Source organism: Phycodurus eques, chromosome 15 (genome assembly GCF_024500275.1).
Source record: "Phycodurus eques isolate BA_2022a chromosome 15, UOR_Pequ_1.1, whole genome shotgun sequence".
Classification (NCBI taxonomy): domain Eukaryota; kingdom Metazoa; phylum Chordata; class Actinopteri; order Syngnathiformes; family Syngnathidae; genus Phycodurus; species Phycodurus eques.
Window position 1 is genome coordinate 11,925,642 of NC_084539.1, and position 22,208 is coordinate 11,947,849.

The following is a 22,208-nucleotide window of genomic DNA, read 5'->3' on the forward strand; positions in this document are numbered from 1 at the left end:
ATATTTAATTTTCAATTGATAAACTTTTAGTTTTGTACATTTACTATTTAAATAAAAAAAGACAATAAAAAATGATAAATTAAATAAAAGCAAATACCTTTATTTCAAAAATACATTTGTACAAATAAAGGTCTGCCAGGCCTAATGTTTAATTTGTGTTTAGTTTTTAAATTGAATATTTTGTAGCTTTTTCAAAAATTAAAAAAACGTAAAAAGTATTTTAAAATAATAGTTAATTAAAATAAAACTACTTATTTGGGGTTAAACAAACGAATTAATTTAAAAAAATAATCGCTTTTTTTAAACTAATAAACTTCCCTTTAATGTGATACAAATTGTTATTTACCACTAACATTGTTTAATATTATTCCCAAAATAGGTTTATATAAACAAAGAGTTCCCCGCTAATGTTTACCTTTTAATGTATAAATGTTTACTTTTGTTCTTTTAAATTAAAGAAACATAAATAATAAGTTTGTACAAATAAAGACTTCCTCACTAATGTTTACTTTTTAATGTATAAATGTTTACTTATGTTCTTTTGAATTAAATAAACATAAATAATAGGTTTGTACAACTAAAGACTTCCTCGCTAAAGTTTACTTTTTAAATGCATACATGTTTACTTGTTCTTCTGAATTTAAAAAAGTAATACATTAAATAAAAATAAATAATATTACTTAAAATAATTTTTTACAAATAAAAGAATGCCCCAAATAAATATAATTTTATATATTCAGTCTTTTATTTTGTAGCATTAACAATATGCAAAATAAATTATATGAAAATAATAATGCATTAAATTAATGGTAATTACATTTGTTCCAATATCAATTTGTATTTTTTAAAAAAAGGCCTGATATTTAATTTTCCAAGTAAAATTTTTCTCTTCTCAATTTTGGAGGGTGAGGGGGTGGGGGTTCACTGAGTTTTCAAATCTTCTCGCCAAACGGAAACGAAACGTTCTTCATGACATCACTTCCGGCTGCCGCCCGCATCACTTCCTGCATGTGCTGACAAGATGGCTGCCCCCGTTGCCATTCATCTGGAGTTTGGGTAGGTGATTTGTAAGACTTCGCGACTGCTCGCTCTGTCTCCAGACGTGCCCCAGCGTTCATTTATTGGGTGGGTGGGGGGGGGGGGATACGACACTACGCGACACTACGCGACAGCTCGAGGAGTTTTTGCTCCATATTGACTCTTCGGTGTAGTTCAAGAAGAAGTAAACCAGTGGTGCAGCTAGCTTTGTTTGTAGACTAGTCAGTGCTCGCTGTCACAAGTATTTATACGTATGCTTGATTGGCAAACACTTTAAATGCATTCGAATTTAGTCTGCTTGAATTTAGAATATACTGTAATGCTAGTGATAGTTGAACTGTACGGTTTGATGTAATTAGAAGTGGTGTGACAGATCCATTCAGCCTGCCCCTGTTGCACCATTGTCATCTTTTAATACAGCCTGACTCGCCCGTTACTTGTGCAAGAGAATCTGAATGTCCGTCCATCCATTTTCGATAGCACTTATCCTGGGTGGCGAGTGAGCTGAAGTGTATTCCAGCCGATTGTAGGCAAGAAGAGGGAAATGCACACCCAAATTGTAAAAATACAATTTAGAAATATATATTTACCACGGAAATAATTTTAGTAATTCTAATTAACACACACTGGTTAGAGCGTTAGCCTCACAGTTCTGAAGAGTGGGGTCCAAACCCCGGCCCTGCCTGTGTGGAGTTTGCATGTGCCTGCGTGGGTTTTCTCCGGGCACTCCGGTTTCCTCCCACATCCCAAAAATATGCATGGTAGGTTAATTGACAACTTTAAATTGCCCGTAGTTGTGAATGTGAGTGCGACTGGTTGTTTGCTTGCATGTGCCCTGCGATTGGCTGGCAACCAGTTCAGGGTGTACCCCGCTTCCTGCCCAATGTTAGCTGGGATAGGCTCCAGCACGCCCGCGACCCTAGTGAGGAGAAGCGGCTCAGAAAATGGATGGATGGATGATTTCGTGTCAGAGACTCAAGGGGGGAAATACCTATCTGTTGTTCCTGCTGTGCGTGCCTTGGCCTCATAGGGGCAGTGTAGTGCGATGCATCCATGGACGTACACGTTTGCAGAAAAAAAAGAATAGAAGAACAACATCGCGATAAAACATTAGCTAGTTTTTCACAGAAGAAGGAAGAAAATATGCCTGTGAGTATATTATGTTATCTGTCTGTATGTGTTACTACAGAGTTTGTGTATAAATATTCATTATTTGAAGGTAAATCCCACCTGTGATCTAATGCTAATTCTAGCTAGCCCGTCAATGGGGATTTCCATTGACGGGCCATCTAAAACGATCATGTGAGTCTTGTATTTAATTATACAATGTGTGTAATTATTTTTGTTTTTAGTGTTTAGTTTAACCGTAAAGTACACCTGGGGTGTCATTAAACGGTTTAAAGCACGCTCTGGAAGGCCAGAGACTCTGTTTGTGTGTGAGTGTCACAAATGCACACACAAACACACAGTCTGCGTGTCACTTTGTCACTTATATTATACCGGTACTAAAAATACCCCAAAAATTTACATTGTTTAATATAAAACTAAGCTATTACTGTTCCATTTTCCAATATCTTTGTACCTTTGGGTTGTTTTGTCACTTTGTGATATTTAAAATGTTAGAAAATGAATAAAACCAATCTTTTTCACCCCATCTCGATCAGAGGAAAATCACGTGATTGACCCTGATTTTCGATCACATGATCGGATCGGGACATCCTTAGCAAAAATTTAAATATGTAATTGAAAATCCCATTTTCTGTGTTGTATTATTTTTTTCAGTTATATCATCTTAAAACCGAATCAAATCAGTTTGCAATAAACTTATGTTGAATCTCAGTAGCCAAAACAAGTCAAATCACTGTCATTTATAGGTATACTTTTTTTCCAAATGTTTTTTGTTATACTTTATACAGACTGGATGTGTAATATTTTGCTCTACTGCTTTCATATCTGATTTAGACTAAGGTCATTTTGAAAAAGGATTGACTGTTAAATTATAAACCCACACAATTCAAATGTTTCATTTTTTCAATTTTTTTGTTTCCAGAGGAGGAGCGGAGCTTCTTTTTGATGGTGTGAAGGAACATCATGTCAGTCTTCCAAGCCATGCGGAACCTTGTGAGTATCTTGCTACATGTCACAATGAACAGCTTATGTCTTTACTGTCTTTGTGAGACAATTTTTTTTTAACCTAGCCTCTGTTATCTGCTGAAAACCTGTCTACTGCTTTTTTTGTGCGCTATGGGCCATGACTAATCTAAAAGTATTGTTTCGGTGCCAAGGAAGTATGTTGAAATGAAGGCAGGAGTATCATTTATTCAGGCCATGGACCTGTCTAATAGAAAAGTAGTGCTTTGCTGCCATCTTGTGGGACCAATAGGCCATTATAAACCTTTTACTGAATCGTCAATTACTTGTGGATTATACACCATACACGATTAGTCAACTCCATTGTCGTGATTTTGGGTTCTTGTCCACTGTCAATGGAATGCAGTAAGCATTTAACTACAAGTGAATACTTAAAGGTATCATTTCAGGGCTTATGCATGAACGTGACTGTATCAGAATGTTCACAGGTCATCATGTAGTGAACACAACATACTTACCATTATTGACACAGTGAGCCAGCCACCTGGGGCATTAGGCGTGAGTTAGGTCCGTTCCTAAAAGTGAATTTTTGGTCATACGTTTTAGTTATTTTTAGTCATGGTCTCCCTGTATCTGTTATGGAATTCCCTCATGTATTGAGTTATTTCTCATATCTGTTCTTATGGTGATGACGTAACCCAATTTGTACGCATTTTTTTTTTAGCTACACTGCCAACTACTGACCAGGTTTACATACAACAGTGTTATCCTTTGGATCCAGTGACGTAGCGAAGAAGGTCTCTTGCCATGGGTAACAAATTTGGGAATGTCACAATTTTAAAATAAAATAAAAAGGAGTCGACTTTGCTTCTCTTTTGGCTTTGGACGTCGCTCCCTTGCTTGTTCAAGAGTCCCTGACTATGATGTCTCCAATGTACGAACATTAGTTCTGTGTGTGTGGGTGGGTGGGTGGGTAAATGGCCAGACTAATGTTCAATGTGACAAACAAACAATGTGCCTTGGACTTATTTACTTACGCAATGCCAAACATGAGCAACAAATACGTTGGCCCTCAAGGGTCCCGTCCGTCCCCCCAAACCCATCCATCCATCCATCCTTCTGGCCATCAATTTACTGTTGCGCACATTAGTCGTAGCATACAGCCTTGTATATAGTAACTGAAAGCGATACTTGGGTATCCTAACAGAAAATAACTTAAATAAAAGACTCCATGTAGAGATTACGAGTAAAATTCTTAAACTATTTTACATTTGATGGACTTAAGTAGGCGGCACGGTGACCGACTGGTTAGAGCGTCTGCCTCACAGTTCTGAGGACCGGGGTTCAATCCCCGGCCCCGCCTGTGTGGAGTTTGCATGTTCTCCCTGTGCCTGCGTGGGTTTTCTCCGGGCACTCCGGTTTCCTCCCACATCCCAAAAACACTGTCGGGGTACACTCTGGACTGGTCGCCAGCCAATCACAGGTCAGGGTCAAAAAGGCCTAACTACAGGGCCACTGGTTTGCGAGCTCTGGATCCATTTACACAACGATCATCTCAATAAAACTGTAAACGTAACCCTCTTTTTATGTTTTTGCGGCAGTGCTGTTACTCATCTTAAACATGTATAAACTATGAAGAGCCACATGTATGTTTCCCATGTCCGTCCTCCGCTTATACCGCTGTCTGTTTCTAGCTCCTATTGTCCCTCACGGGTGGTGCCCAAGTGTGAACGGAGGCAGTAAAGAGGCTCAAAGGGCTTCTGAGGCTTTACAAGAGTGCAATTAGGGTCCATCCTCCTATTCCTCTTATTTAAGTTATTTATTTATTTGTCAGCACTGGCTTCTATTGGAAAACAAAACTAAGGGGAAAAAATTCCCAAACGCTAAAGTCAGAACCTTGCTCATTAGCAGCAGGGCTAAATGTTAGTTTCCTTGCAGGTTGAAATGAATGAGGGAGAAATATGTGTCGTATTGGTTTTGGACCAAACAAAGGACGAGTGGCCGTGACGCTGGAGTTACCACGGTGACGACGGCACAAAAGTTGACCAGAGGAGAGAATGTTGAAGGAGATATGACCTTATTGCACCACACATACTACCCAAATATAGGGGCATCTTAATAAATGTAAAAAAAAAAAAAACACGTGCACCCATTTAACAAATTAAAAAGTACAACTATTATATGCAGGTTGATTGAAAAATAACTCCCTATTTTTAAGTACTTGTGATTTATTTTGTAACTATAATTCTTACAAGAAATGAACATGAGAAGAAAGTGTATTGCATGGAGTTTTATTTCAAATTCGATATGGGCGCCAGCATTAGTCATCAGATTCTCAAGGCGCCTGTGACATCAGCATTAACTGATGTCACAAGGATGGTGGATTGTTTTTTTGGTTTGGTTGGAAAATTTGGTTTGTAATTTTAAACAAAATAATCGATCTGAAAAGAAAACAAGATCATAGATTTAATTAAAATACATCATGGAACATACACAAAAAAATACTCAGAGAGAGAAATATGTCATGATTTAAATTTTTATAATTTTGATGATTATAACTTACAGTTAACAAACCCGACAATTCACCATTTCAAGAAATAATGTTTTTTTTTTGTTGTAATGTATAGAAATTGGGTAGGACTTCTTCTGAAAAGTATTTTTCCCCATGTTTAATGAATCTGTATGAGTTTCACGTTTTGAATTGAACTACTGAAATAAATGAACTTTTCTACCATATTCTAATTTATTGAGATGCACCTGTCTTACAAACTCCACTTAGTATGAGCTAATACAGTTGTACAAACCTTCCAAATACAACGAAGTATCAAACATTCTTAATGGATACTCTCCGACAGTGTCAGTCAAAACCGAGCTCTATCTTTGTAAAGAAAGATTTAATATGGCCCTCAGATCTTATGAAATTGTGCAAGTGGTCAATTTAACACCACCTCTTTCCACCGTATTTGTATTGTTTACATTAAACATTTGTAAGGCTCCAGCCTAATTGTAATTATGTAGCAGTTGTGTGTGTGCGTGGGTGGGTGGGGTGGGGTTTGGGGGTGTTGAGGACAAATATAATTGCTTCTGAATCCTTCTTATTTGTCTGTGACCCAGCCGGTGATTGATGACCCTCGACTGAAAGACCCCGCCCACTCTCCTCTCTCCTACACCCCCCAATGGTCTGGGGGTCTCACCGTTTTTACATCAGCCAAAGGATGGATAACAAGTCCCCCTCCAGTCGCACAACCGTCATAATCGCTTAAAATCTCCCAAAAAAGGGCGCGTACTGGGGGAAAAGAAGAAAAAACAGGCGGTTTTGAATCGTCGTCAAAATGATACCCTTTCCCTCCCTTCAGTCGCGTCTCTTTCCCGGCACCCACGCAGCGGCGTAATCCCAAGATGCACTGCGAGGATGTGACGCACTTTCCTCCCTTTCTCATTGCTCATGTCCATTTTGTTTCATCTCCGTTCATTCCTGATGACGATAACGATGTCCTTGTTCTCCACCCCCGAGCTCACCTTTACTCATCGCGACACCTTTTTACACCACATACATTTACTGTACATTAGGCTGCTGTATCTTGTTTAATCTCAAGTAGCAGCCTTTAACACAAAAGCTGTTAAAAGGCCCCCAATGGCTTGTTTCTATTTTAGGTCACAGTTTGAATGATGGCCGTGTCTTCCTGTTTGCAGTAGGAGGAGAAGAGCAGGTTTTATTGTGGGGGGGAAATAAAAAGCAAAATGGGGAAGGGTGCGAGGGGTAATGATGGAGAAAAGCACATGCAGTCGATAGTAGAAAAAGTGAAGAGAAGAAAGATGGGCTCGTCACCGCAAAGGCAGTATGACTTTTCTGCTGATTACTTCTGTTTTTAGCCCTGCAGAGGTGTGCGCGCGCGCGTGTGTGTGTGTGTGTGTGTGCGTGTAACATTTCGTACACCTGCACCATCTCGGAGGTGTATCACAAATTATTGCCTTTACAAAGAGAATGAAGCTCACTTTTTTTCAGGGACGGCTTAATTTTGCAAATGTATCTAATTCTACTGCATCGTATTATACTCAGAGCTGTCTCTAATATTTTGGTTACCTTTGTGTGCATTGGTGGAGCTGCGAACATATTGTCAAACGAATAGCTCGCCGATGGAGTCAAAACACATTGTTTTGCAAGCCTATCTAAAGTGTCCATGCAGTGTATGTGGCTATACAGTCAATCGCTGGATATACAGTAGAGTGTGTGTGTGCGTGTTTGTATATTTATGTTTAAAAAACACAAATCGTTTGACTTCTGCCTTGTAGCACTGCAGTGAAAATGAACATTACTCACATAGTTTCATTGTACACACACACACACACACACACACACACTTTGACCTGACAGGTTGCAAATCTTCTCATTTGCTCCATTTTTGCCACATTGCTCTGTTATTTTATTTTTCTTAACTTGCAGTACGTTATTGTTTTAAAATAATGCACAATTTAATTGTATTGTTTTTCTTTTTCTCAATGAAGAGGAACATTTTGATTATCATGAATGGTAGATGTCATAAGAAAAGCAGAAATTGTGAAATTTTGTGGTTTTCAAAGAGTCACTTTTCCCATCGTTAATCATTTTAAATAGCTTTATTCAACCATTATTTTGCCTTTCAGAGCTGCTGCGTCACAGCGTGGATTGACTCATATCTTCATCCTTCCTTTGCATCACCTCTCCTCTTTTCCCCTTCTTTTGTTTCCTGTGCCTGTCATTTCCGCGTCCGCTTGTGACTGTATTTAAAACCGGGATAGGCAATCTGCAGCACGTGGGCCAGATCCAGCCTTGAAAGCATTTGGTCCATCAGGGTACAATTGTAGAAACAAATAAAAGCCCTCATGAACTGAATACACTCAATCTACAAATGCTTATTATCCATCATATTTTTTCAAAAAATTAGTATGGTCCTCATAAGACTTTAGAAAACCCAAAATGCCCCATATAGGAAAAATGTGTGTTACATATTGTGCGACGTGACTTTCACTAACAGATCTTGCACTCATACACTATTGTAATCATTTTGAAGATACACACATGCACCCATTTAACATAAGGTTAATATATTCATTGTGCGATCGTGTTTAGCGGAGGGTGGGGGGTAGGATTTATCCTAAAAGTGCTCATTGTCGTCCGGACTGAGCGCGGCTTAGCCCTTTGTCGGCGAGGTCAGCGCCGTCGCAGACGAGGTCACGCTGATTCAATGCCGGCCGCGATGACGTTCAAGCTCGGACGCGTTTGACTCTAACCAAGGAAACAATCACACTTACATAAGCATCTTATACACAGGTATGATGTGTGGATAGCTGCAGATTCATGCTTACAAGCGTTTTCATCATAGTATTTATAGCTGCTAATAGCTCTGGTATTGCTGGTGTTTATTTCATCTTCAGCTGCGTATATATAGGCTATTTGCATGTAGATGTTTTTACATACAACACTGCTTACTGGTATTGCTGCTGTTCACATTCGTTTCTGTAGAGATTTATTCATTTAGAGTTGTCCTTCCCATCTGCATATAGACTATTAAAACAGATTTTTGCTACGGACAATGTTGCTGACCAGTCTTGCTGCTGTTCGCATTCCTTTCATACATATAGTGTCTGTCAATATATGTTCATTTGCCATTCACATCTCCATACATCTCATACTCTTAATTTATATATGTATAGTTTTTGTTACACCCAACGCTTCTGACTCTTCTTTGCCCTCTTAACATTCATTCACATCTGTATATATGTAATGTGTATTTATTTATGTACAGTTGTCAATCTACTGCTAATAGTTAGTATTGCTGGTCTTGATTTCATTCTCAACTGCTTACATAAACACTATCAGCGCTGTACTCTTTTGCTTCCTACAATGTTGCTGACGCTCCTTCCTGCTGTTCACATTCTGTCTGTAGTATTTCTTCATCAAGTACAGTAGCCACATACACAGCTGCTCTTATTCTTGGTCTCACCGATGTAAATATGTATGTACATATATATTATTAGGTGTGTAATTCATTATTATTCTTTTGTGTTGCTACTGTCAGGTTAGCTGCTGTAAAACCACAATCTCCCCATTGTGGGACTACTAAAGCCTCATCTATTCTATTGTGGTCCGAGCAAGGTGATCAATGTCACCCTTGGCCATTGACATTAGCCTTCCAACCCCCCCCCCCACAACGCCAACACATGAACTCATACATAAACATGCAGTCACGTCTTGCCTGGTGCCTCCGTCCCGTCGCGTCACATCGACCAGGAGGCTGGAAAGCACGCACCTTGACCTCTCACCCCTGACCTCCGTTGTCTGCCTCTCTCTCTCTCTCTTTTTTTTTTTTTTTGCAGGGGACATGAAGCAGCTGCTGGTGTGGATCCGACACAACCTGCTCAAGGAGCGGCCCGAGCTCTTTGTCCAGGGCAACACTGTGTGAGTGTCCTCCATATTGTCGCTATTCTGTTCTCGAAAGAGGGTAAAAAAATATATATATTTTTTAAATGGCATCATTAGAGATGATTGGCTGTATATCTGTCTTACTTTTACTGTGCGCCTTTGCGGACCACTATTTATAGCATCACCTGACCGCGAAACGGAGCTAGCCCACCTATAAACCTGCTCCATCAGATGTATGCATGTGTATTGTCTCCTTTCATCAAGACATTTTACTACTACTACCATTTTGTGATCATTTTACAATCTTTGTTGTTCTTCCGTGCTTTAATCATCAATTGACACATGATACACACAGATGTGGTGTGTGTGTCATGTGTGTCTGTCATGACTGTTTTCTTCCTGCCCCTCCTCCTACACTTGTTTAAAAACCTCATCAAGGATCTGTGCAACGCTTCTGGCCCTCCATTAATTTCAACTGACATTTTGATTTCCTTCATAATCTCTATATTTACCCTCCTCCATTAAGTCTCATCTAAGAAAAAAAAATGGGTAAGCTGAGAGTGAAAGGGAACTCGGACCCTTAAAATATTAACTGTAAAAAAAATTTGTAAAAAAGGCTACACAAGACCAGGTCATTAAATTTTGTGTCATTTTTTTTGGCCTTGGAAAAAACATTCAACTGTTTTCTCCGATGTGTGTCCTTTTTCTTTCTATATATTTCATTCTATTACACACCGGGATCTCCAAAGGTCATTGACAATGTTTTCCCCCCAATAAATAGATTTTAATTTTCTGGAAAACTGTCTCAAACGTGAAAACTTTATCATGTGTGACGTCAGCAAATTGTGCGTGTGTGTGACGCACCAATTCACCAGTAACAGGAAATGCAATTTACAGCATTGTGTGCCTTCAGACAACAATACGATTACATATCACGTAAATAATTCCAGCAATAGCTATAAAACAGCACTAGGTAACGGTATCACTTTCCATTGCCTGTTTGTCAAGTGTGGTCAAAGAGAGTTCCTTTAATATTCAGTTTCATTATATATATTTGTTTTATACTTGTATAAGAATGTTAAATTGGTACTTCCCTGTACAGTTAGTACATGTTTTATGATGGTAACAGTGTAAAAGGAATTTTTCAAGTTTGCATTATTTCCTATGGGAGAAATTGTTTTGAAATTAAAACAACTGACAAGGCGTCACGGAACAAACAGATCGTGTTCGACTTTGGAGGTTCCGCTGTACTTGTTTCTGTTTCCGGTTTCTGCTGTGTATCCTGTGTTGCTTGCTTTCCACCCCACAAAAAAGCAGACCACACGCATGGAAAGCAAGGGGGTCCTGGGGTGCTCTGAGTTGGGGGAGGAGCTTTCTCTTGCATTCTCCATCACAATTTTTTTTCACCCACCTGCCCCAATTAAGAATATAAATAATTGGTAAATATTCATTTAAAAAAATGCAATGTATCATATTGTAAAATAACCCCACTAAAATATATATAAAAAAGTATCCCAGTAGCATTAAAATAATTATTAAATACAAAAATATAAGATTTTAAAATCATGATTTTTTTTTGTTTTGCACGCACACAGATCAATAATATATATTTTTTTAAATCTCAGAATTTTAAAATAATTGTAAAAAAGGTCATCAAATAGTGTTATTTTAAAATAGCATTAATCTGTTTTTAACTTTTTTTTTTGCATGCAGCCCCCCACTAAGATGATTTTTTTTTAAAATCCCCAATAACATTAAAAATGGAAATTATATTTTTTACATTTTTATACATGTGCAGCATTTGAAAATGCATGTCTATCTTTTTCTGTCTTGTATCAATATTTTTGTTGTGCATTTTTATTGCACTGTATTGCTTTTGCACAAGTACTGTATATTACGATGTTCCTGCTTTACCTTGTATTTTATATAACTCCCCCACCACCATGGCCGTCGTCCTTTTATAGGAGACCTGGGATCCTGGTGCTGATCAATGACGCCGACTGGGAGCTAATGGTGAGCACTGCCATATTTGTAGCGTTTACACACATCTAGTCTACACGGAGCAGAGAGGGCAAGGCTACAGTTTGTGGGCCATATGTGGCCCTGCCGGAGCATTTGATGTGACCCGCCTTGCAAAACACAAAATCAAACTTTAGAGGAACTTTTGTTTTTAGAAAAGCTCAAAACACTTAGCCCACAAATGGTGATAATACAGTATATATATTTAATATGCCTGTTGTTGAGGATCAAGGGGGGCAGCCTCCATTTTGTGCAATGCATGGCTCGTCACAGTGTGCATGCTTGTCACAATTAGATGATGAGCACGAAGGCTAATCTGTACACTGGCAGAAGGCTTTCATTGTGATCTCTTTAGGTCGACCACATATGATGCCTGACTTTGTCATCCATATGCACACACACACACTCACTCACTGTTTAAAGGCTTCAACGTGCACGAGTCTGTTCATGGCAAATATGTTTGTATTGACACACGGATATTTCCTGTGTTGTGTTGTGGGGCCTCCAGGGCGAGTTGGACTACCGCCTGCAAGAGCAAGACAACGTGGTGTTTATTTCCACGCTACACGGAGGATAGAATACACACACACCAACAATTACACCATGCTCCCCTCATTGACATCCCAACAAAGCTCAACCCCATTGGACGAAGCGTCAGCCTCTCACCAGACTGTCAAGGTGATGGATGTTTTTCAGGAGTCATAGGGGATCTCAGATGGCTACCAAGCCAATTGGATGACTTTTTTAATTTAATTTTTAATTTTTAATAAACTGGACAGGAATCATGGCAGAAAGTGCTTGCATGATGGTGGACACAATGTTTGTGTTTTTCACCCATTATTCATTTTTACCGTCCTTTTTAAGATATTTATACTTTTAACTGCACAATTAAAATGCTATGGTTTTGTTATTTTTCCAGAATAAAACCTTAATAGCAGGAGGAAGGTTTTTTCTTATATTCTCACAAGGGTGCCATTTACCAATTACATTAAATCCAGCTCCATACAAAACTTCCCATCATAATATTGCAGTCATTCTATTTTTTTTTTTACATTTTATTTATTTTAGCAACCATTAAAATATTCTTTCTATTACAAAATAAAGCTCGATGACTAGCAAGATAGAATGTTGGTTCTGATATTATCACGAGTTTGCCATTAACCAGTTCAATTAAATCCATCTCTGTACAGAAACATCCCTATCATAATATTGTGAAAAAACTTTTTTATATTTTCTAGCCAATTAAAGTATTTACTATATGGAAATATTTCTGATGTCACAAGGGTGAATTTATAAATTTTATTAACATAAACCCATGAATCTCTATACAAAAACATCCACATCAGAACAATATTGAGATCATCCCCCCACACAGTATTTTTCAATACATTTTGGAATGCACAATTAAATTATTTTTTTTCCTTAGAATACAAATTAACCATTTAAATTAACAAACCCATTTCCATACAAAACCAGCGGCACCACAACAATGTTGACATCAATTAATTTTGTAGTTTACCCCCTATGTTTCCCCTTTTTAATGCTAGCTTTATTTTTGGGAGGAATGCTGTTTCTGATATTCCCACTAGTGTGTGCCATTACCAATTAACTGCAAACCAGATCCATATAAGACATCCTCATGAAAACAATATTTTCTTCAGTGTTTTAAATGGTTTGCTAATTTGTGTATGTTTTCTAATTAACACTTAAGGTTAACAAGTAAAGATGGTGGAATGTGTTTGATATGATTCCAATCCTGGCATTTACCACACCCATGTGTAATATACGTGTACTGTATATGTGGTCACACAATATGTAGTGTTACCATACGAAATATTCTAATAAATAGAGTACTAAGCTCTTTTTAGAAGAAAAGTCTCATTATTCTCCATTGTTTTTCTTTTTCTTTTCTTTTAATATAGAGACTATAATCTTAACTATACTGTGTTTCATTTACAGTTGTCATATACACAATGATATTGAGACCTATTTTTCCCATTTTCTGTCTTTTTTTTTTTTTTTTTTTAATTAACGTTACCTTAATGACTGGTAGTAATAATACGGTTTTCTGGTAGTATCCCAATGGTGCAATCCATGTAATTTAAGTTAAAATAAATAAAATCAAACATTTGTGAAGTTATGTACATTTTAAAGGATGACGATTAATGCAATTTGTGTTTTCTTTACTTGCAAGGCCTTACCTTGTCAAATGCAGTTTTTTTTTTTTAAACAAATGAACTTGTCTTAAAACTGTTTTGTTTTGTCTTTTTACCTTTATATCCACGCATTTTCTTTGTTTTAATTTGACATACTGATATTTTTAATGTATCTACTTTTATAATCACTCGACCGGCATTTTAAGCCTGATAAAGGCCTGCTGCGGAGCCATCCAAGCCACGCGTGTGTGCGCGCGCGCGTGTATGTGTGTGTTCAAGGATCACTGCGGGAGGTCGAGGTGTCGCCTCGGGCTTGCTCTCTCCTAGGAGCGCCCCTGGCGACGCAAACCCCCCCCCCCCCCCCCCCCCCCCCTCGCCTGTAAGGTCCCATTTTGCAACGGGTAAGCGTCCAAGAATAAGATGGAAAGGAAATGCTAATGAGTCAGTGGAGACTCAAAGGAGATACTTTAACAATTATTACAGTTTGATTTCAAAAGAGGGGAGGTGGCTATTTCCCGTTGTACTGTACCTCTTTCCTTTAACATTTAACCTTTTTTTTCCCTTTAATATTCATGAGCTGTTTATTTCCAAACATGCAGAATTTGTAGCACAGCATGCAAGCACACTCAACGTGGATGATTGACAGGCATCACAAGTTTCTTCTGTCATTCTTTAAACCAATCAGAAAATGTATTTAATAATACAGCACATGCCTGCCATTGATTAATGCTTTACAACCAGTTAAATGTTTTTGTTTACCTCTAATTTTTAGTTTAGGTGGAAAAATCAATCGCGTTTACCTGACTGTATATGTGTGTGTGTGGTGGGGGGCGGCATAAAGCAACACGTTCTCCACGTGCACGCAATAATGCAGAAAACCATGTTTTATACTCACATGCAGAGATTTTGCAATCATAAAAAGAAGAGACATTTGTTTGCGGGTGCACGTGCAAAATATTGCAGGGCATGTGTCAAAAAATGTAATTCACGTCGGAATTCAAGCCTAAAATTCTTCGCAATATGCTGTAATTGCGCGTGTGTGTGTTCCATATCAACAGAATTCGATATTCTAACAAGACAGTGTTACAACCTCTTTATTTTTTCCAGTTGTTGTCATTTTTCGAGTTGACAAAAATGCATTCATCACATTGAACAAATCAATTAAAAGGGGATACTTTGAAGCTTTAAAACAAGGGGAAATCAATTTAAAATACTGATAAAATCATGTACCATCAGGTGTATTCCCGCCCCCTGTGTGTGCACTACATTGTTGAAAACAATTCAATCATTCGGAATCAAAGTGTTTCATTAAAGCAGCTTTCATAATGTGAATTACAATTAATAGCAGTTATTGTAGATGCAGCGTTTTAAAGCCAAATATTGCATTCTCTAGATTAATTAGTTAGTTTTATTGCCCAGTACATCTTTTTTGTTTCTTCCCCCAACATGGTGGTGGACTTTGTGGTGATGCCGAATGTGCGTCACTTGCTCGCAGGGCGGCCTGTCAGCACTCAACGTCCTGCTTTTCTACTATTTGCCAAACCAAAGTCGATTCATCGACGCTCACCGCTCGATATTTGCCATTTAAAGCAAACAGCCTTGATTAGATGTTCGACAAAGTGTAAATACCAATCGGGGGGCTGCCAACGACGTTGTCCCTGAACGCATCACGAGACCTGTGTCATGCACTCGCATCCATTTTTCACGCCCTGTCCGAACTAACAAAAATAACACATTTTGCCCCGCTTTTTGTCCTTCCTTACCTGCAGTGACAATAAAGAAAAAGGGAGGCCTCGACGCGACGCGACGCGACGTGACGTGACGTGATGAGATGAATGCGAGTCTGCAGCAACAGATGTCCATACACAATTCTTGGTGGTCGTACTGGAGTGGACGCAAGAATTGCGTTTGGACAATCAGCCGCTAAAAGACCCCACTTGTCCTCACAGGAAGGTAAAAAAAAAAAAAAGACATGCTTGAAATATTATTTAAAAGTCAAATAGCTGCAGATGTCCTTTTACTCAGACTTATGGTTTTTCATAAGGATTTGCAGTAATGTGCATTATTTGTGACATTCTCACTACCTCAGCATTGCCATTTCCCAGTGAACCCTCAATCTCACACACTGACACCGTTCCCCGTTGGTCAGGACACTAAACACATTTGCTCTCATTACGAACCAAAATATACCTACGAAAGCGAATACACTTTTTCAGAACTAGTTTTGAAGTTAACCTCAAGTCAGTCCACATCTTTGTAGCAGCACCTGAATCACATTTTCCACTTCAATCAAAATTAGATTTATATATATTTATATATATATATATATATATATATATATATATATATATATATAAAGCACCTCCTCTGATGTCCAAAAATGAGGAAGCGTTTATATTAAAATATGCATATTTGTCACCAAATGAATTCTAAAGTCCATTTGGAGGACGCCGTTTGTGCACCTGTCATTGGTTCACTTCCACACACACTCACACACACAAAGGCTTTCCCATTGGAAGAAGAAGGCACACACACACACACACACACACACACACAAAAGATCCTTCCCCCGTTTAAAGGAGAATACGCGTGCAGGTATCTTCGGGATTACAACCCCAAAACGTCTTTAAAAAAAAACCAATAATAATAATAACGAAACATCACACTCTTAGCTCCCGTCCTTGGTTCACTTCCCTGCTGCGTTCAAGTCCCCCTCACGCGTTGATGCGTTCGAATGTCGCCCAGAAAAATCAAAAAGGTGCAGCTTCGTCCTTGCAGAGTGCCCCCCACCCTTTTCCTTCCACGCCATCCTACCCTCGTGGCTGTCGAGCTGTGACTGGATGCGTGTCCGTGTCGCCCGCTGCCTTTTTCTTGCGCCAACAAAACGAGAGAGAGAGAGAGAGAGAGAGAGAGAGAGAGAGCGAGAGAGAGAGAGAGAGGGGAAGAAGGGCTTTAAAAAACGACGCAAGGCGCAGGGAGGAGCGCCGAGAGCCTCCTCGCTTGGTACTGAATTTGAATAACACCACGGGGTGATAAATGTCCATTGTACTGCTTAAGTCATGAATCTCTGCTGTCCTCTGTGCCACGCGCGCGCGCACGCACGCACGCCAACAGCTGCGATGAGAAACCAGCAGCTCCTCTTAAAGACACAACAACCGTTTTCTCTTCTCTCTCTCTCTCTCTCTCTCATCCCCCCTTTTTAATCATTTTTTTTAAAGTGAGAGATTACAATCGTGACACTGTTTACTCTGCGGCGCGCACTGCATGACGTGTCAGTGTGCCTCTTGCAGCCAGGCACTTGCCACATAAAGTGGTGCCTTCAAGCGCCATGTGCAGCCATTCTGCGGAGAAGAGAGGAGATTTGTGTACGAACCACAGCTCCTTGTTGGCTAAAGAAGAAGTGCACAATGGGAGGTGACAGAAGGCGTGTTGTCATATCGTGCAACTTTGTCTATGTGGACGATTGCGCCGCGTGCGCAGCTGTCAGAGAATGTGACAATTGTACTTATTATTGTGCAGCACCGCACCATGCGCACTATATTCCTAATATTTTGCCAAACGTTTTTGACTAGACCGAAAAAAAAAAAAATTCATACACCAAGTGCCATCTAAAATAATACTTGGCTTTCCAAGTAACACCATAATGTCCAACATTGAACTACGGTAGCATACTAGGCCCAAGTGTTTAGAAAAAAACAGAGGCAGTATATATATATATATATATATATATGTGTGTGTGTGTGTGTGTTAGTTATATATATATATATATATATATATAAAACTACTTGAATAAGGATTCAAATGTAAAAATGTACACAAAAGTTAAATAAAACGTAAATAAATAAATGATTTAAAACAAACAGTTCTAAAAGATGAAATGCAAGTGTGTTGAACTTAAAAGTTAAATACAACAGAAATGTGTTGAACAAATATGCTGTAGTGGATGAAAAAACAACAACAGTTCAAGCCGCTGTAACCTTTTGCAAAGTTTGAACATTTAATTCAGTGATTCGTTGGCTTGCCACGAGAAGGATACGATGGACCACTGGTGGTCCACACTTTGAGAACCTCTGCGCTACTGCAAACTGCAACCACAATAATAAACGACATTAATACTTCTCTGAAAGTGGCAATCAAAGCTGAGCATTAATTGCTTTGCAAAGGCACTTGTATCAATGGATTTTATTATTGTGTAGGTGTATGACAAGGTATAGCATCACACTGTGTAATATAACAAGAACAAAAGCCTTTTTAAAAATTTTTTTTTACCAGAAATACTCTGTATTATTTATGAAAACAGTATAAATATCAACAGAATAAAGTTGCATTTGTTTCCTACAAAAAAAAAAATCAAATCATCATGTTCCAAGAATACAGTCAACATGTTAGGCCATAAAGGTTATAGTTTTACAAGAAATTTGTTTTTCTTTTATTTCCTTGTCTTTTTTTTTAACTCACAATATTACTAGTAAAAAGTATTTTTATTTTTTTTAGAAAACAACTTTTAATTCATAATATTATGAATCAAGACTTTTTTTTTTTAGGAGAAAGTCACATTTTGTTGAACAAAGTTTGTAATTGACCAGAAATAGTTATTTGTTTGAGGAAAAAAAGTAATATTGCAAGAATAAAGTTGCATTTTTGAAAATAAATTACACTTAAATACCTTTCTCTTGATTTGTGGCAGCATGAAAAAACTTTCAGGTCAAACTTTAAAGTTATAACAGTTTTTTTGTTATAACAATCCCTTGTGGTCTACTTTGCTTATCAGTCATTATACTTGATCAGTTTTAATGGTTCTTGCAGTCATGAAAAAGAACAGATCTAGTCTGAATCCACATGCCTGGATGGGTCCACCATTCATATTAATATTGTGACAAGAATAAATTCATAATATTACAAATTAAAAGTTGTATTTTTTGAGAAAATGACATAATACAGTCATGTCCCCCCCAAAATGTGTAAAGGTATGAGAATAAAGTTGCATTGTTTTCAAGGAAAAAGTTGAGGTACTGTTATAAGATGAAATCAAAATTTAGAATTTGATAGCGAGTACTCACCAGCCCCAATAGTATGTACTCTTGCACAATCTAGCTACCAAGGCTTAGGTTTTTTTTTTTTGTCCTGTTCGGCTGTTAGGTCAAGCAAAAATGTGTATGTTTTTATTTAAAAATTTAAAGTCAGACAGAAGAAAGTTTTAAATGAGAGTGACGGAAATAACAAAAGGGACTGACAGTTAAAAGATGACTACAGTGGGGCAAAACCGTATTTAGTCAGTCACCGATTGTCTCCCACTTAAAAAGATGAGAGAAGCCTGTAATTTTCATCATAGATATACCTCACCTATGAGAGACAAACTGAGAAAGGAAAACAAATCCAGACAATCACATAGTCTGATTTTTCAAGAATTTATTAGCAAATTATGTTGGAAAATACATATTTGGTCAATAACAAAAGTTCATCTCAATACTTTGTTATATGCCCTTTGTTGTCAATGACAGAGGTCTTACTTTATTTGGCAATATCAGACACAGCTCTTTGTAGGATGCATGTACACACGCAAATTGTTACACTTTCTTCAAAAAGAAAAGAAATCCCACAATGATCACTGAAGTAACTTAAAAAACAAAACTACTGAAAATGAACTACTTAAAATCAGTCATTGCAGTTTTTGTGGTCCAACAGGATTATTTTAAACAGACTAATGAAATTGGACAAAAACAATGGTACCCTGAACTTAATATTTTGTTGAACAACCTTCCGAGGCAATCACTGCAATCAAACCACTTCTTTAAGCCTCAATGCGTTTTACCAGATATTTTGACCCACATTAGGCTCCAGAATGCACAGTCTTGTACCATTTAGCCATTTTAAAAAATAAAATAAAATTTAATACCATTCCTGTTCAGGGTCCCTAATAAGATGGAGCCTATCCAAGCTGACTTTGGACAAAAGGTGAACTACACCCTGGACTGCACGCCAGTCAATCACATTACAACACGGTGTGCCAAATGTAACAGAAAAGCCCCCGACGATAACCAAGCCTACTCCATGTTTCACATTAGCCACTGGGGGTTGAACCAATTAGTCAACTTTTCCACTCTGCTTGAACGTTTTAAACTTGAAGTCAACTACGTCATCACTAATCATGTGTTTTTGGCAACATGTCTTCTAAGCCTATCTCCTGCATCCTCCTCTCGAACACCAACTGCCCTCATGTCTTCCCTCACGACATCCATCAACCTTCTCTTTGGTCTTCCTCGAGCTCTCTTGCCTGGCAGCTCCATCCTCGTCATCCTTCGACCAATATACTCACTATTTCTCCTCTGGACGTGTCCAAACCATCGAAGTCTGCTCTCTCTAACTTTGTCTCCAAAACATCGAACCTTGGCTCTCCCTCTGATATGCTCATTTCTAATTTTATCCAACCTGGTCACTCCGAGAGCGAACCTCAACATCTTCGTTTCCGCCACCTTCAGCTCTGCTTCCTGTTGTCTCTTCAGTGCCACTGTCTCTAATCCGTACATCATGGCTGGCCTCACTACTGTTTTATAAACTTTGCCCTTCATCCTAGCAGAGACTCTTCTGTCACATAACACACCTGACACCTTCCTCCACCCGTTCCAACCTGCTTGGACCCGTTTCTTCACTTCCTGACCACACTCACCATTGCTCTGGACGGTTGACCCCAAGTATTTAAAGTCCTCCACCCTTGCTATCTCTTCTCCCTCTAGCCCCACTCTTCCCGCACCACCCCTCTCATTCATGCACATATATTCTGTCTTACTTCGGCTAATCTTCATTCCTCTGCTTTCCAGTGCATGCCTCCATCTTTCTAACTGTTCCTCCACCTGCTCCCTGCTTTCACTGCAGATCACAATGTCATCTGCAAACATCATGGTCCACGGGGATTCTAGACTAACCTCATCTGTCAGCCTATCCATCACCACTGCAAACAGGAAGGGGCTCAGGGCTGATCCCAGATGCAGTCCCACATACAACTTAAATTCGTCTGTCACACCTACAGCACACCTCATCACTGTTCTGCTGCCCTTGTACATGTCCTGTATTATTCTAACATACTTCTCTGCCACTCCAGACTTCCGCATGCAGTACCACAGTTCCTCTCTGGGTACTCTGTCATAGGCTTTCTCTAGCTCTGCAAAGACACAATGTAGCTCCTTCTGACCTTCTCTGTACTTTTCCATCAACATCCTCAAGGCAAATAATGCATCTGTGGTACTCTTTCTAGGCATGAAACCATACTGTTTCTCGCAAATACTCACTTCTGTCCTGAGTCTATCCTCCACGACTCTTTCCCATAACTTCATTGTGTGGCTCATCAACTTTATTCCTCTATAGTTCCCACAGCTCTGCACATCACCCTTGTTCTTAAAAATGGGTACCAGCGCACTTTTCCTCCATTCCTCAGGCATCTTCTCACGAGCTAGAATTCTATTGAAGAAGGTGGTCAAAAACTCCACAGCCACCTATCCTAGATGCGTCCATACATCCACAGGAATGTCATCAGGACCAACTGCCGTTCAATTTTTCATCCTCTTTAATGCCTTTCTAACTTCCCCCTTACTCATCATTGCCACTTCCTGGTCCACCACACTTGCCTCTTCTACTCGCCCTTCTCTCACATTTTCCTCATTCATCAACTCCTCGAAGTATTCTTTCCATCGAGCTAGCACACTGCTGGCACCAGTCAACATATTTCCATCTCTGTCCTTAATCACCCTAACCTGCTGGACATCCTTCCCATCTCTATCCGTCTGTCTGGCCAACCTGTATAGATCCTTTTCTCCTTCTTTAGTGTCCAACCTGGCATACATCACCATATCCCTCTTGTTTGGCCTTTGCCACCTCTACCTTTGCCCTATGTTGCATCTCAATGTATTGCTTTCGCCTCTCCTCGGTCCTCTCAGTGTCCCACTTCTTCTTAGCTAACCTTTTTGCTTGTATGATTTCCTGTACTGTGAGGTTCCAGCACCAAGTCTCCTTCTCTCTTTTCCTGCAAGAAGATACACCAAGTACTCTCCTGCTTGTCTCCCTGATCACCTTTGCTGCAGTGGTCCAGTCTTCTGGAAGCTCCTCCTGTCCACAGAGAGCCTGTCTCGCCTCTTCCCAAAATGATGCACAACACTCGTCCTGTCTCAGCTTCCACCACATGGTTCTCTGCTCTGCCTTTGTCTTCCTGATCTTCCTCCCCACCACCAGAGTCATCTTACACACCACCTTCCTATGCTGTCTAGCCACACTCTCCCCTACCACTACCTTACAGTCGGTAACATCCTTCAGATTACATCGTCTGCACAAGATGTAATCCACCTGTGTGCTTCTACCTCCGCTCTTGTAGGTCACCCTATGTTCCTGCCTCTTCTGGAAAAAAGTGTTCACTACAGCCATTTGCATCCTTTTCGCAAAGTCTACCACCATCTCTCCCTCCAAGTTCCTTTCCTGGATGCCGTTCTTACCCATGACTTCTTCATCACCCC

The 22,208-nt window shown here is 39.1% G+C and overlaps 1 protein-coding gene across 2 annotated transcripts; it reads left to right on the forward strand.

The window, feature by feature from the left end:
• The first annotated feature begins 1,006 nt into the window (after nt 1–1,006).
• Nucleotides 1,007–15,655, forward strand: urm1 (ubiquitin related modifier 1). Of its 2 annotated transcripts, XM_061698392.1 has the most exons (5): nt 1,007–1,056; nt 3,089–3,159; nt 9,487–9,568; nt 11,497–11,545; nt 12,060–13,370. In XM_061698392.1, the coding sequence occupies exons 1-5, from the start codon at nt 1,022–1,024 to the stop codon at nt 12,126–12,128; spliced, it is 306 nt and encodes a 101-aa protein (XP_061554376.1). In that variant the 5' UTR covers nt 1,007–1,021; the 3' UTR covers nt 12,129–13,370. The 2 variants fall into 2 exon arrangements, with proteins under 2 accessions (XP_061554376.1, XP_061554377.1); XM_061698393.1 differs by lacking the exons at nt 11,497–11,545; nt 12,060–13,370 and adding an exon at nt 15,477–15,655.
• Nucleotides 15,656–22,208: the final 6,553 nt, after the last annotated feature.